The 14,930-nt window shown below is 30.5% G+C and overlaps 1 protein-coding gene across 3 annotated transcripts in view; it reads left to right on the top strand.

The window, feature by feature from the left end:
- The window catches only part of LOC134699739 (neurabin-1-like), a 56,691-nt gene extending 43,254 nt beyond the window's left edge, over positions 1 to 13,437 (top strand). For 2 of the 3 annotated variants that reach the window (XM_063561168.1, XM_063561167.1), the window contains 4 exons: positions 8,594 to 8,767; positions 10,414 to 10,526; positions 11,798 to 11,983; positions 13,280 to 13,437. In XM_063561168.1, coding sequence (XP_063417238.1) covers positions 8,594 to 8,767; positions 10,414 to 10,526; positions 11,798 to 11,983; positions 13,280 to 13,426 — 620 coding nt within the window. In that variant the 3' untranslated portion in view covers positions 13,427 to 13,437. The remainder of the gene's footprint in view (positions 1 to 8,593; positions 8,768 to 10,413; positions 10,527 to 11,797; positions 11,984 to 13,279) is intronic. The other variant, XM_063561169.1, reaches the window with a different exon arrangement.
- The last annotated feature ends 1,493 nt before the right edge of the window (positions 13,438 to 14,930 follow it).

Genomic DNA, 14,930 nt, shown 5'->3' with positions numbered 1-14,930 from the left:
TAAATAAAGGAAAAAGGAAGGGAGGGTTTAACTAAAGAACCAAATATTTTTTTAGTTTTATATTTTAAAAAAAATGATTTTAACTTGAGAACATTAAGAGATTCACAAAACGGGTTTTCAGTTATGATTATGGAATATGATATTAAAAATAAATCAAATGAAATGTAGGGTGAGTCTCAAAGGGATAACCCCTACCCCTGTCATTTAACTTGTGAACAGTCGAGATCACTGCCCCCTAAACTCAATTTGTTCTCTCTGTAAAGTATCATGAAATATACCAGGCAAGTCTCTATGGGTCGCCCCACCCCTTGTCATTTGAGAAAAATCTTATATCTTGAAAATGATAAGATCCCCTTTAAACCATATATATATTCCTTTTTATAATGTCAAATTGATTTGAATGAAATATACCGGGCTAGTCTCTGGGTTTAACCCCCCCTTGCCATTTGCAAATGTTCTCATATTTTGTAAACGGTCGAGATCCCCACCCCTAAACCATATATATTCTTGTATGGGAAAATAAAACAAACCCAATGAAATATAGGGGAAGTCCCTTGGGGGGGAAGGGGGTCACACCACCCCTCCTGTGTGAAAACATGTAAATGGTCAAGACCCCCACCCCTGTACCATATATATAAGTGTAAGTGACAACAAGACAAATCAAATGAAATAAAGATAAAGTCCCTTGGGGTCACCCCACTCCCTTATGTTTGTAAATTTGTAAGCGGTTGAGATCCCCACCCCTTAAGCCTATATATTATTATATGGGACAATACAACGAATCAAATGAAATAAAGGGAAAGTCCATGGGGGTCATCCCCATCCACCTTTCTGAAATGGTCTGGATCACCACCCCTTAACCATATAATATTCCTGTTTTCGTCATTTCAAGAAGATTTGAATGACATACAGGGTCAATCCCTAGAAGTTACCTACATGTATGCATATCACTTTACTAGACCAAACCAATTTTTACTTGAACTTGCTCAATGTCAGGCGACCATGGGAATGACAAATTATTGGAGCTTTGTTTGAGAGACCTCCTAACAGCATCCTGTTACAATTATTTTTATTTGCTGAGAGACCACCTTTACATATTATATTGATCAGTGTTTCAGCAAACAACAGAATTGTCTATTCAGTATTATGTTCCTCTCACATGAATCAGGGTTCTCGCTAAGGATTTTTGAAGGCGAGTCCAGGGACTCGTCATTTTTGGCCATGATGAGTCCAATAGCAAGAAGAAAATATTTTATTGCATTATAATGTAATATTTTTGTCTCCATGGCCTAACAGAGCAATGAAATGACATTAAATTCAGATCACTTTTAAACTTTTGCTATAAAATGATGATATTTGTGTTTAACTGTGTTCAGTTTATACAAAATATTTCAATCTTGATGCATCTGTGGACTCACCAGTTTTGAAAATGGTGAGTCCAGACAAATTTTGATGAGTCCAGGACTCATGGACTCGCCTTAGTGAGAACCCTGATGAATCACTTCTTATTAATTACATGGCATATATGTTTTCCTATGAAGTTACGCATCTATAATTCTTACCCCAGATGCATAGCCACATAAAGCATTAACCTTTTATTCAAAATATAGATAGTCTTTGTTTCTACAGAAGTGAGAAGAACATTGGAAGTCAGTATGTTCTGACTTATAAAAGTCTGAATGAAACGCGCGTCTGGCATACTAAATGACAATCCTGGTACTTTTGATAACTATTCTGACTTTAATTCAATAAGACTCAGAATGATCTGAAGATACTGACTTGTTTTTAATGTTAAGAGTATTTTAGAATATGAATGCTCTTGTCATGATAGTACCATAAGAAATCCTGACAAGATTTTGTTCCCAAAAAATATATATTAAAAATAACAAGTGTACAATTGAACATAAATTACAAAGTTATAAATGTTGCTAAAAAATCTATTTTAAAACACCAAATAGATAGTTATCTTTCAACTTTTACATGTATTTAAAAAACAGTGAAAATATTATGTATTATATATGAACCGCTTCTTGAAGGACAACAAAGTCACTAAACTTAGTCTGATTTTCTAAGTATTTTCTCCTCAACATTTTTTTAAAACAGAACATAATTTGACCTGTTTAAGTCAGTTTACAGAAGAAGAAAAAATCCGATCAAACTACAATGTAGGTTTCTTCATCTTAGCCCCCCCTTTTTTCTCCTTATCTGAATCTGCTACTGTTGAGTTAATTAATTGATATTTTTTTAAGAAACAATTCAGTCAAATGGTTTTTGGAATAATGTTTTTACAATCAAAAGTTTTATGTATGTTAACATAACAGAAAAAAAGTCATAAAAATACAAAAAATAAAATAAATTTTTAAGATATAAATTTGATGAAATTTGTTAACAAAATACATTTGAATATAAAATATACCAAATACATTTTTTTATAGTCCTCATTATTGTGACTTTTCATCAGTCTTTTATCTGGTTTCCCATTCATTTTAAAACCAATATGAAAATCCTAGACTTAAAAGTTGAAATAAGTTTAGTTTTGACTGACTCTTTGAAGTCAGAACATGAATTTGACCTGTTAAAGTCAGTGTACAGAGATAAATTAAATCCAATGAAAACTATGTCTTCTTCTTCTAAGCCCCCCCCCCCCCTTTTCCCTTATCTGAATCTGCTACTGTTGGGTTAATTAATTGATAGGTTTATTAGAAACAATTCAGTCAAATCGTTTAAAATAAATATATTCTGATTTTCCAATACATTCTTAAATGCATATGACAATGCCAGACTAAAACGTTGTACTAATTAGCTAAAGTGAAGTTTTTGACTGACTCTTTGAAGTCGGAACATAATTTGACCTGTTAAAGTCAGTTGACAGGAAAAAAATGTCCATTCAAAAGTAGGTCTTCTTCCTTTAAGCCCCCTCCATATCTGAATCTGCTACTGTTGAGTTAATTAATTCATATTTTTTTTTAAGAATCAATTCAGTCAAATGGTTTTTAAAATAATGTTTTTTTAAAAACCAAAAGTTCCAAATCTTAATTTAACAGAAAAAAAGTCATGAAAATACAGAAATAATACAATTTTTTTTTTTTAAATAATTTGATGAAATTAAATCTTTAGAAATCAAAATGCATTTGAATATTGAATATATCAAATAAAAATGTTCCATCATTTTTAAATCAATATGAAAATCCTGGCCTTAAAAGTTGAAATTAGTTTAGTTTTGACAGACTCTTTGAAGTCAGAACATGATTTGACCTGATAAAGTCAGTTTACAGGGGGAAAAATCCAATCAAACTAGGTTTCTTCATCTTAGCATCCCCCTTTTTCATTATCTGAATCTGCTACTGTTGATTTAAATTAATTGATAATTTTTTTTAAGAAACAATTCAGTCAAATGGTTTTTAGAATATTTTTTTTACAACTATAAGTTCTATATACATGTATGTAAAAAATTCATGAAAATGCAGAAATAGAATAAATTTTTTTAAGATATTAATTTGATGTAATTTGTTAACAAAATACATTTAAATATAAAATATAACAAATACATTTGTTATAGTCCTCATTATTGTGACTTTAGGGGACCTTATTTCATCAGTCTTTTATCTGGTTTCCCATACATTTTAAAACCAATATGAAAATCCTAGACTTAAAAGTTGAAATAAGTTTAGTTTTGACTGACTCTTTGAAGTTAGAACATGAATTTGACCTGTTAAAGTCAGTTTACAGAGATAAATTAAATCCAACGAAAACTATGTCTTCTTCTTCTAAGCCCCCCCCCCCCCCCCCCCCCCCCCCCCCCCCTTCCCCCTTATCTGAATCTGCTACTGTTGGGTTAATTAATTGATAGGTTTATTAGAAACAATTCAGTCAAATGGTTTAAAATAATATATTTTACAACCAAAAGTTCCATGTGTTAACTTACCAGAAAAGAAAGGTCATAAAAATACAGAAATATAATAAAATTTCAAGATGATTTGATGAAATTTGTAAACAAAATATATTTGAATATAAAATATACCAAAGACATTTTTTTATAGTCCTTGTTATTGTGACTTTATTATTGGGTGTCTTTTATCCGATTTTCCAATACATTCTTAAATGCATATGACAATGCCAGACTAAAAAGTTGTACTAATAAGCTAAAGTGAAGTTTTTGACTGACTCTTTGAAGTCAGAACATAATTTGACCAGTTTAAAACAAAATTATACATTTAAATATTGAATATGCAAAATAAAATTTATAATAGTCCTCATTATTGAGCCGTATGGGGACCTTATTTCCTCTGTCTTTTATCTGGCTTTTCCGTACATTTTTAAATCAATATGAAAAAACTAGACTATAAAGTTGAAATAAGTTTAGTTGGGACTGACTCTTTGAAGTCAGAACACGATTTGACCTGTTAAAGTCAGTTGACAGGGAAAAAATGTCCAATCAAAACTAGGTCTTCTTCCTTTAAGCCCCCTCCATATCTGAATCTGCTACTGTAGAGGTTTAATTTTTTAAGAAACAATTCAGTCAAATGGTTTTTGAAATAATATTTTTTTTAAAACCCAAAGTTCTAAATGTTAATTTAACAGAAAAAAAGTCATGAAAATACAGAAATAATACAATTTTTTTTTTTTTTAGATAATTTGATGAAAATCTTTAGAAATCAAAATGCATTTGAATATTGAATATATATATATATCAACTAAAAATGTTCCATACTTTTTTAAATCAATATGAAAGTCCTGGCCTTAAAAGTTGAAATTAGTTTAGTTTTGACTGACTCTTTGAAGTCAGAACATGATTTGACCTGTTTAAAACAAAATTATACATTTAAATATTGAATATGCAAAATAAACTTGTTTTAAAATAGTCCTCATTATTGAGCCGTATGGGGACCTTATTTACTCTGTCTTTTATCTGGCTTTTCCGTACATTTTTAAATCAATATGAAAAAACTAGACTATAAAGTTGAAATAAGTTTAGTTGGGACTGACTCTTTGAAGTCAGAACACGATTTGACCTGTTAAAGTCAGTTGACAGGGAAAAAATGTCCAATCAAAACTAGGTCTTCTTTCTTTAAGCCCCCTCCATATCTGAATCTGCTACTGTAGAGTTAATTAATTCATAATTTTTTTCAATCTTATTAAAATAAGTTCTCATCACTTGCTCCTTGATCTTTTATATGTCGCACACGGCGACATATAAAAAATCAAGGAGCAAGTGATGAGAACTTATTTTAATAAGATTGAATTTTTTTTAAGAAACAATTCAGTTCCAAATGTTAATTTAACAGAAAATAGTCATGAAAATACAGAAATATAATAAATTTTTAAGATAATTTGAAGAAATTTGTTAACAAAATATATTTGAATTTTAAATACTAGTATACCATACACTTTTTTATATGCCACATTTTTGTGACTTTATTATTGGGTGTCTTTTATCTGAGTTTCTTATACATTCTTAATTACATATGACAATCCCAGACTTAAAGTTGCAATACTTAATTAAAGTATAGTATTTTACTGACTCCTTGAAGTCAGAACATAATGTGACTTGTTCAAGTCAGTTTGCACTAACAGGATTTACCTCAATGAAATATTAAGATATCAAAAATATACCAAATTATCTTTTATATAGTTCTTACAATTGTGACTTAATATTTGTGATTTTTTTTCCTACTTGTATCCATACATTCTAACTAATTACCACACAATCATGATAATGCCCGACTATTACAGAACTTTGCAAACCATTTTGTTTTTGACGGACTCTTTTAAGTCAGAACATGATTTGACCTGTTCAAGTCAGTTTGAAGAACAAAATTTCCAATCAAAGCTAAGTGATCTTCCTCTTAGTCTTAGCCCCCTTCTGAATCTGCCACTGTTGAGTTTATTTATTAATAAGTTTTTTAAGAAACAATTAAATCAAATGGTCATTTATCTTAGAGGATCTTGCATGTAGTTTATGTGTCTTTTATCGGACTCTTCCATACATAACATTAATATCATACATGTATGGCAATGCCTGACTTAAAAAAATCAAAATTTCCATAAACTTAGCTTTTGACTGATTTTTTTAAGTAAGAACATGATTTGACCTGTTTAAGTCAATTTGTCTGAACATGCCCATTTGACCTGTTAAAGTCAATTTGTCTGAACATGATTTGACCTGTTCAAGTCAGATTGCAGAACAAATTTTCAAATCAAAGCTAGGTGTACAATATTAATGAGTTCCTTTAAGCCCTGCTTCTGAATCTGCCATCTGTGAATTTATTATTTGATAAATGTTTAGAAACAATTTAGTCAAATGGTTATTTATTTTAGGGGATCTTAGATACATTTCCTATGTTCTGAAGTTCCCATACTTTCATTTAATATAATATGTCAGTGCCCCACTCTAAAAATTGCAATACAATTAGTTTTGGACTGACTGTTAAAAGTCAAAACATGATTTGACTTGTTTAAAAGAAAATGCATTTAAATATTGAATATACCAAATATTTTTTTTATAGTCCTCATTGTGACGTGAGGGGACCTTATTTCCTCTGTGCTATATCTGGCTTTCCAATACATTTTTAAATCAATAAGTCAGAACTAGACTTGGTTGAAATAAGTTTAGTTTTGACTGACTTTTTTAAGTCAGAACATAGTGTGACTTGTTTGAGTCAGTTAGCACAGCAGTATTTACCTCAATGAAATATTAAAATAATAAATGTTTTGCTCTTGATAAATTTAGCTAAAAGTGGATGAGAATAGATCCTTTATTTTTTCCTTGGAAGATTCAAGGTATTGTCATGGTACTAGTAAATGTATCCAATATTGTATTTTGTAAATCTTTTGATATTGACAGAAAATTGTATGATCCATTTTTTCTCCCCTGGTTTTTGTTTGTATTTTGAAATGATTAAATTTAATGAGATATATAAATATTTTATGTTAAGATTCTGGAAAGAAGAACGTTTGATGAGCCCCACTTTTTAAACTCTTTGATTGGAAACAAGTAATCACTTTATTTTTATGGAGATTGATACAAAGTGGTAGTAATGACTGCTTCAAGTCAGAACAAAAAATGACCTCTCTAAGTCAAAATGCATCAAAAAGGGACATAAATCTTATTAGAATATGACGATATTAAGTCACAATATTTTGTGCAAAAGCTGACCTGTGGAAGTCATTTTATGATAAATTAAAGTCTGACATATAAACTGACCTGTACAAGTCATATTCTGTTGAGTGCAAGAAGGGAGACAACACTTACATCAAATTATATCTGACCTATGGAAGTCATTTTATTCTGACTTGTTTATGTCAGAGCTCTGACTGCTAATAGTACTTATATGTTTTAAACTTGTAATAATTAGGTCCAGTTGCAGAAACATACACTTGGTATTATTTTATTATTGAAAATCAGAAAATTGTAAGATTTACTATGAAATATAGACTGATTCATGAAAAAGTATCTGAAAATAGGGGGAACAGTTTATTTAAGCATATTAAGTGTATTTTTCTGAATTGTTTATATATATGCATTTTTAATATATAAACAGATTGTGAAATATTTTCTTTACAGATATTAAGTCTACTCATATTATCTTAACCAAAGTCAAGTTGAAGGATAAATTAAGTTGCAGATATGCATAAACTTATCCATTGACATTCTACTTATTAATAAGAACTAGCTTATCTGCCATCCATCTCAGACCAATGATATTCATATTAAATTTAAGACACTGTACCTTACTTGTGTAATTAATAGGACTTTTCTGATGCCAAAAAAAAAGGTGTCCTGTAATATGAAGAATTAGGAGATAACTGTATTGTATTTTAAGCTCTTGCTGCATCAATTGGTGATTTGATGCTCACAAAATAAGTTGACTGGCATCGTATTGGCCCATCTAAATGAACTTTTCAAACCATGTTGCATTAGAATCTGTGATATTGGTTTGATTTAGAACCAGGGGTCGAAATTAGCGCTAGTCCGGTGGTCAGAGACCAGTAGAATTGGGTCGGACCAGTAGATTTTGTCAGCTGGTGGTTCTGCGGACCAGTAGAAATTAGCCGATAAAAATCTCTGATTGCTTCGCAATCTTGGTTTGTTAACAAAACAATTTACCTGCAACATCAATTACAGGGGATACTAAGTATTGAGTTGATAAAGTTTTCACATGCATGTCATTTTTGCAGGACCAGTAGATTTGGAGCCGGACCAGTTGATTTTCAGTCAACTGGTCCGGTTGGACAGTACACAAAAAAGCTTAAATTCGACCCCTGTTTAGAACCAATCTATTAATAAAGATATGATGTGAAAGGGCTGGTAGGAACAAGGGTTTTGGGTCATATATTGTTGTATGTTCACTGAAATTATCCTTAACTTTTCTAAGAAAGTATATTTTTTGAGGGGCTGAGGGGGAGTGTTAATATTTATGTTTTGCCCTTAAAATGAAACCTACAATAAACTAGTCTTATCTCCTTGAAATTAGATGTCATAACAATAGACAGTAGAGTAAAAAAGCATGGTGCATTATTTTTGTTCTAACAATTGAACCTAACAATTGTGAAACTAACACACATACATATCCAATTGCATGTTTTTAAATAGGAATTGGATTGCCAAAGTTTCTTAAATTTGGCAAAAGCAGCTCATCAGACAACAGCGGAGGTGGAATTGTATTGTTATCAAATAAAAACCTAAATGGAGATGGAGGTGGTTCAGGAATTAAACTTATTTCCAAACGTCCATTAGAGGCTACATACTCATCTGACTCATTGGATGGTAAGAAACGTTTATGAGTTACTCAATATCAGTAAATGAGAGGTGAAAGATACCAGAGGGACATCCAAAGAGGGGCGTAAAAGGGGGGGAGTGTATCTGCACGGACGAATGCAAATAACATTGCCATTTCACGATGAACAAACAATTAAAAATGTCTTGCAAGTTAATCTTTTTACCGATTTCAGGAAACACAGAGAATAACAAACCTTCTTATTACGTGAAATAATAGTGGCAAAACATGTTGCACAAAAATAACCCTTTTCCACCCTCTTCAAACTCATAAGTCGAAAATAAACTGACAACGCCATGGCTGAAAAAGAAAAAGACAAATAGACAGACAATAGTAAACAAATTAAACACAACATACATAACTAAAGACTTAGCAACACAAACCCCACCAAAAACAGACGGTGGTCTCAGGTACTCTGAAAGGTTAAGCAGATCCTGGTACACATGTGGCACCAGTCATGTTGCTCATGTTAGTACAAGCCTGGTAATAAGTCTAATTTTGTTTGGGAAAAGCATTTATGAATCCTTCAATATGGGTAACAGCAATTGTAAAGAGAGAAAGATCAATTTTAACGGTAATCCATCTGTAAACATATTTAGGTCTATTCCAGAATACAAACAAACAAGCCATCAAGGCACCTCTTGTTAGGTCATAACCTTCTTTGTCTCCTTTTAGTAATAAATATCCATTTTGAACATCATTTGAAAGAGTTCTGTTTCATAAGCTTGGATTTTTCTGGTTCTCATACTTACCTTTATGAAGAGGTTTTACTGTATAGCATATTTTCAGCTGAATGTATACATGTATCTTAACACTATAGATATAATGTTGGCATTTATATTCAAAGATCAGCAAGGAAAATATGGTTTGAAGATATTAAAAAAAATCTCTTGCATTTTAACTAGTTGATTGTATGTAGAAGAATAAATGCATTTTCACCCTACCTGTACATTTCTTAAACAACTTAACATTTTAATACCATTTCTTCCTATTCAAACTTTTTTTCTGGCAACTTTTGTGTGAAGCTTTAATTATACAAATAGTTGTGAACTGGTAAAAATCTTATAGTTCTGTGAAATTTTAATTAGATTTGATATAAATGAATGTCAGAACTTCTTTAAATAGATTTTAGAAAGACATATTTCTCTATTGAAAATTGTAAGCATTTTGAAGATTTATATTGTTATGTCAAATATTTAGTACTAATGATCAGCATGTGTTGTGTTGTAAAATATATAATTATGTATGTTGTATGCAACTTAATAGAATTTTGTTTTTGATATAACTGTATTCAAGTTTGATTTAACATAGCTAGATCCTAAGGAATGTTATTAGGGCTCTTCACGGTTAGTTCGGCCATATTGGATAGAGGGCAGATTTTCATAATGAAGGTAAAAATAGTATGAAAAATACGGGAAAACATCATTAAAACTTTCCCATACTTTCATACTATGCCCACCTCTTTCTAAAAAATCTGCCCTTATCCAATATGGCCAAACTTACTGTGAAGAGCCCTATTTTGTAGTTTACAATGTTTCAATACATTACCTGAGTATTGAATGGCAAAACCCATTGGCCTGAGATAAGAATTGATTGAGAAGTTTTGAATTCACTTTTTATAATTTTTTCTCATCAGGTTTAGATGATAATGAAGATATATCGTCAGCGTACATGGTACAGGAAATTGACGATGAGGATGGAAAAAAGACGATATTTTCTTTGAATATCTCAGGAACTCCTGCTGCAGAGGTAGATAAAATCTTTAAATATATTATTAACCCCTGAAGGTCAAGGATGAATACTTAGAGGGAAAAATCTTCCCAAATCTCAATGTAATGTATAAAGATATGTTATTAACCCCTGAAGGTCAAGGGTGAATCCTTAGAGGGGAAAAATGTTCCCAAATCTCAATGTAATGTATAAAGATACGTTATTAACCCCTGAAGGTCAAGGATGAATACTTAGAGGGGGAAAATCTTCCCAAATCTCAATGTAATGTATAAAGATACGTTATTAACCCCTGAAGGTCAAGGATGCATACTTAGAGGGGGAAAATCTTCCCAAATCTCAATGTAATGTATAAAGATACGTTATTAACCCCTGAAGGTCAAGGATGAATACTTAGAGGGGGAAAATCTTCCCAAATCTCAATGTAATGTATAAATGATATGTCACTTAGTATTTCCAGCTTCATTTGTTGTATTAATGAAGGTGGTATGGAAGTCTAAATAAAAATGAAAGAATTTGTTCATACTTTGCCAAAACGTAGTATATATTAATATATGTTAAAAAATATAATAAAATGATAGGTCACTGGGCATTTTCTCAAGCTGCAGGTTGTGACAAAATGACACATTTTGTATGGATTATACAGGAAAAAAACATCATTATGTGATTAGAAGCTAAACTAATAATAGAATTGTAAATTAAAATACGAGAAGATAGCTTTTAAAGAATGCTTTGAGAATATAAAAAAAAATCACCTGACCGTGCATTTTTTCCGGCTAAAATACAAAATAGCAAAATTCCATTAAGATTCCTTTAGAAAAAATGCACTATTTCAGAGTTATTTCCCTGTTGTTCCCTGAACCAAATGACTGATTAACACAAAACTCAGATCAAGTTTAAATTAGGGTGGCATCACTTTTAGCAACTTGAGTTATGTCTCTTTATAATGTTATATGCAAGCAGGGGCATTATCTATGTCCCATGGCCACATTTACATTTATATTATCTCAGTACAAATTTACATATTCAAATTAGATAGATGTAGAAATAATGCAAACCCAATTAAAATTTTGAGCAATATTTTTATACAAAGATAGAAAACTAAATAAACATAAATAGCAGGTGGTCAGCTAGCTATGAGTGGAGGTTGGACCTTTATTGGGACTCTGGAATCGGGTGTTAAGCTCGGAATTTTGGGATTAGGACCCCTCCCTCAGCTATGGTTAAAACTGAGAAAAATATATGTGAAAGTAAGTTGATTACTGAGTACTTTATCTTAACTTAATTTTCAGGATAAATCTACAACCCCAAGTCGGCGGAATAACAATCAAATAGAATCTTGTCCAATCTCTGAGTGGAGGATGGAACATGTCAGACACTGGCTAGTGGCCCTGGAACAGGAGAAATATATTCCTCTCTTTTCTGAGAAAAATATAACTGGACCTCAACTTGTATTATTAGATGGGACCAAGTTAAAGGTAATATTTTAAGTAGACCTTTTGACAAAGATTTGACATGAAGGTCTTTTGATATACATACTGTAAACCAACTAATTTTCGTGAGAGATTTAATTTCGTGACTTTCGTGAGGAGAAAAATAACGCGAATTTAAAGTCACGAATATGTATAACTTGGATCTTTTCTTATCGAACTACATCAAGTAAATTAGATAATCTTGAAGCTAAATTGCTGAGAAGTGGATTAGAAAGGACTAAACGCAAAATAAAGTATCCATGAAAATAAGTTGGTTTACAGTAATTGATAGAAGAGAGTCTTTCTGATGATAGTTGGCTTTCTCTTCTTGAAAGGCTTTGTGAATCTTCAGATATGTAGAGTGATTCTTTGGAAAATTGTTAACAATATTTATTTACCCTTACCTTCTTTTCTACATAAATTCAGCAAAGGGGGATATTTTTGGTTGCTATGCGTGGGGTAGGGGGTTGACTTATTATGTCAAATATGAACCTACAACAACAATTGAACTACAGACTCTTGACCAGGGACTGACACGTACAAGAGACATCATAAAGTTGGGAGTGATCAATCATTCCTCTTACCTGTGTAATTGAATTAACAATCAAATTGTCCTCTTTGTATGAGAAAGAATCTATGTGGTAAATTTTCAATAAGATTTGTGTTAAGTAGTCATAATTATTGCAGGCATGTACTCTGAATAAAAAAGATAAAATTACACTTTTGGGTGCCTTAATGAATAAACTTTCATCCGAAACTCTCTAAACTGGAAAATTTTGAATCCAAGTATGGATATCACATAAAAACACGATAAGCTACATACATACAGCCATAAGATGTGCTTCTGTCAATACAGAAAAGTTACTGGGTATTGATCTCCTTATTTTTAAGTTTATCACTTCTCATTTTTAGCTCACCTGGCTCGAAAGGTGTTAAGGAGTTACAGCCCTTTACAGTCAATTTTTAACAATTTTCATAAATTTTGTAAATTTTTGTAAATTTTTAACAAAATATTTTACTCTGTAACTAATGGGCCAAGTTTATTAAAGATGATGATAATTGTAAGTAGCAAGGATGTTCAGTAAAGTAAGATCAACAAACACATCACCATCACCAAAACACAATTTTATCATTAATCCATCTGTGTCTTTTGTTTAATATACACGCACATAGACCAAGGTGAGCGATACAGGCTCTTGAGAGCCTCTAGCTTAGTTTATCCCTCTCATTTTTATGTTTATCACTTCTCATTTTAATGTTTATCACTTCTCATTTTAATGTTTATCACTTCTCATTTTTTAGACGATGGGTATCACAGTGAGTAAGGACAGAGAATTGTTTAAGAAGAAAATCAAAGAACTTAAAATGGCATTAGATAGAGAGAAGAAACAACTAGAAAAAGAAAGAAAGATAAAAGAAAAAGAACAAAAGAAACAAAGGAAGAAATAATGATAATTATACATTAGTGAAAGAACAATTATTTTGCATTTTAAACATAACATAGATTATATATTTGATTAAAAAAACAAATAATAAGAATGACTTTTCCAGAATTGATTTCTATGTGAAAATCAATCTGGTTTAATGATAATTAATTGTATAACACAGATCTTAACCAACATTTTGTAAATAGAGGTCATAATTCATTGGAAGTCAGTCTTAACTGTGATGTTACATTATTTACGATTGGCTGGCCATCAAGCATTATTTACAGATGTAAAACACCTTTTGATAGGTTCATTTCATTTGAAGTACTTTGTTGCTACTGTTATTGCCTAGACATTAGAATAAGGAAATTTTATATTTAAAATTACTAATAAAGTAATTATGTATGCAAATATTTTATATATTGTATAATTTATACAGCTTTTGATTCCAAGAATCTAAACTTTCAATTTACATAATAAAATAACAAATGCATAAGTTTTCATTATACAATGGAGCAATAAAATATATATATTAAACTGTGATAGTTGTTTTTATAGAAGGATAAAATCAAAGCATAGGACTGAAAAAAATAGTATTTTGTATTCTCACTTATTTTGACTACTGCCACCAAATGAAATATAAATGAAGAAAGTGGTAATTACGTTTTATACAGAAAATTATGAAAATAAAAACGCCAGTTGACACAATTTAAGAAATCAGATAGAATATAGAAATTATTTTTTTCTCTTGCAACATTCTCATTTTATGTTGTATTTGAAAAATTCAAATCCATGTGCTTAACAATTATTCAAAAGTGCTGAAAATTTACTGTCATCTAGGACAATAATTTTTGTTTCAGAGTTTGTAAAACGGTATACTATTATAATTACTTGTCAGAGGAAACAGTAAATAATGCTAAACTTGAATGGAAAGAAATTTCAGATAAATTAGTCATTATATATATTCATTTAAACAAAAATCATGTATCTGTATATTTTGGTCATTTTTGTTGTTAATTGTGGCTTTTTAGATTGGGACCAATTTCACCATCATTATATGGATAAATAAAAAGCCTTTTTTAAAAGTAAGAACATTTTGAATTGGCTAGCCTAGAATGTAAGGTCATATTTCATTGGATAATGTCAATATTTAAGACCACCATTTTAATTGTAAATGATGTATTCAAGTGCTGATTAATGTTATAGAACTATATTTTGTGAATTTAAGTTGTGTTCAAGAATTTACTGACTATGGAAAGAAAAATACACATTGCAAAAACATGTTTAACAATTATTTTTGTTCAACTATTGGTAAAACTCTTGTTTTTGTAAAGTAAACAAACCAAAAATTTCTTCCTAAAAATTTAACTTTTTAAAATATTACATATATATAATTATTGCATTAAAACTATCTTTTTGTTAGTCATGTTTTTTTTTCTTTCCATGGACAGAATAATTCTTAATCTGTAATTTGTTCATTGAAGGCATTTGCAGAACTTTTCTGCTGGATTCTTGACATTATTTTT

This window comes from Mytilus trossulus, unplaced genomic scaffold (assembly GCF_036588685.1).
Source record: "Mytilus trossulus isolate FHL-02 unplaced genomic scaffold, PNRI_Mtr1.1.1.hap1 h1tg000085l___fragment_1__unscaffolded, whole genome shotgun sequence".
In the NCBI taxonomy this organism is placed as follows: Eukaryota; Metazoa; Mollusca; class Bivalvia; order Mytilida; family Mytilidae; genus Mytilus; species Mytilus trossulus.
This window is presented reverse-complemented; position numbering and strand designations above follow the sequence as displayed.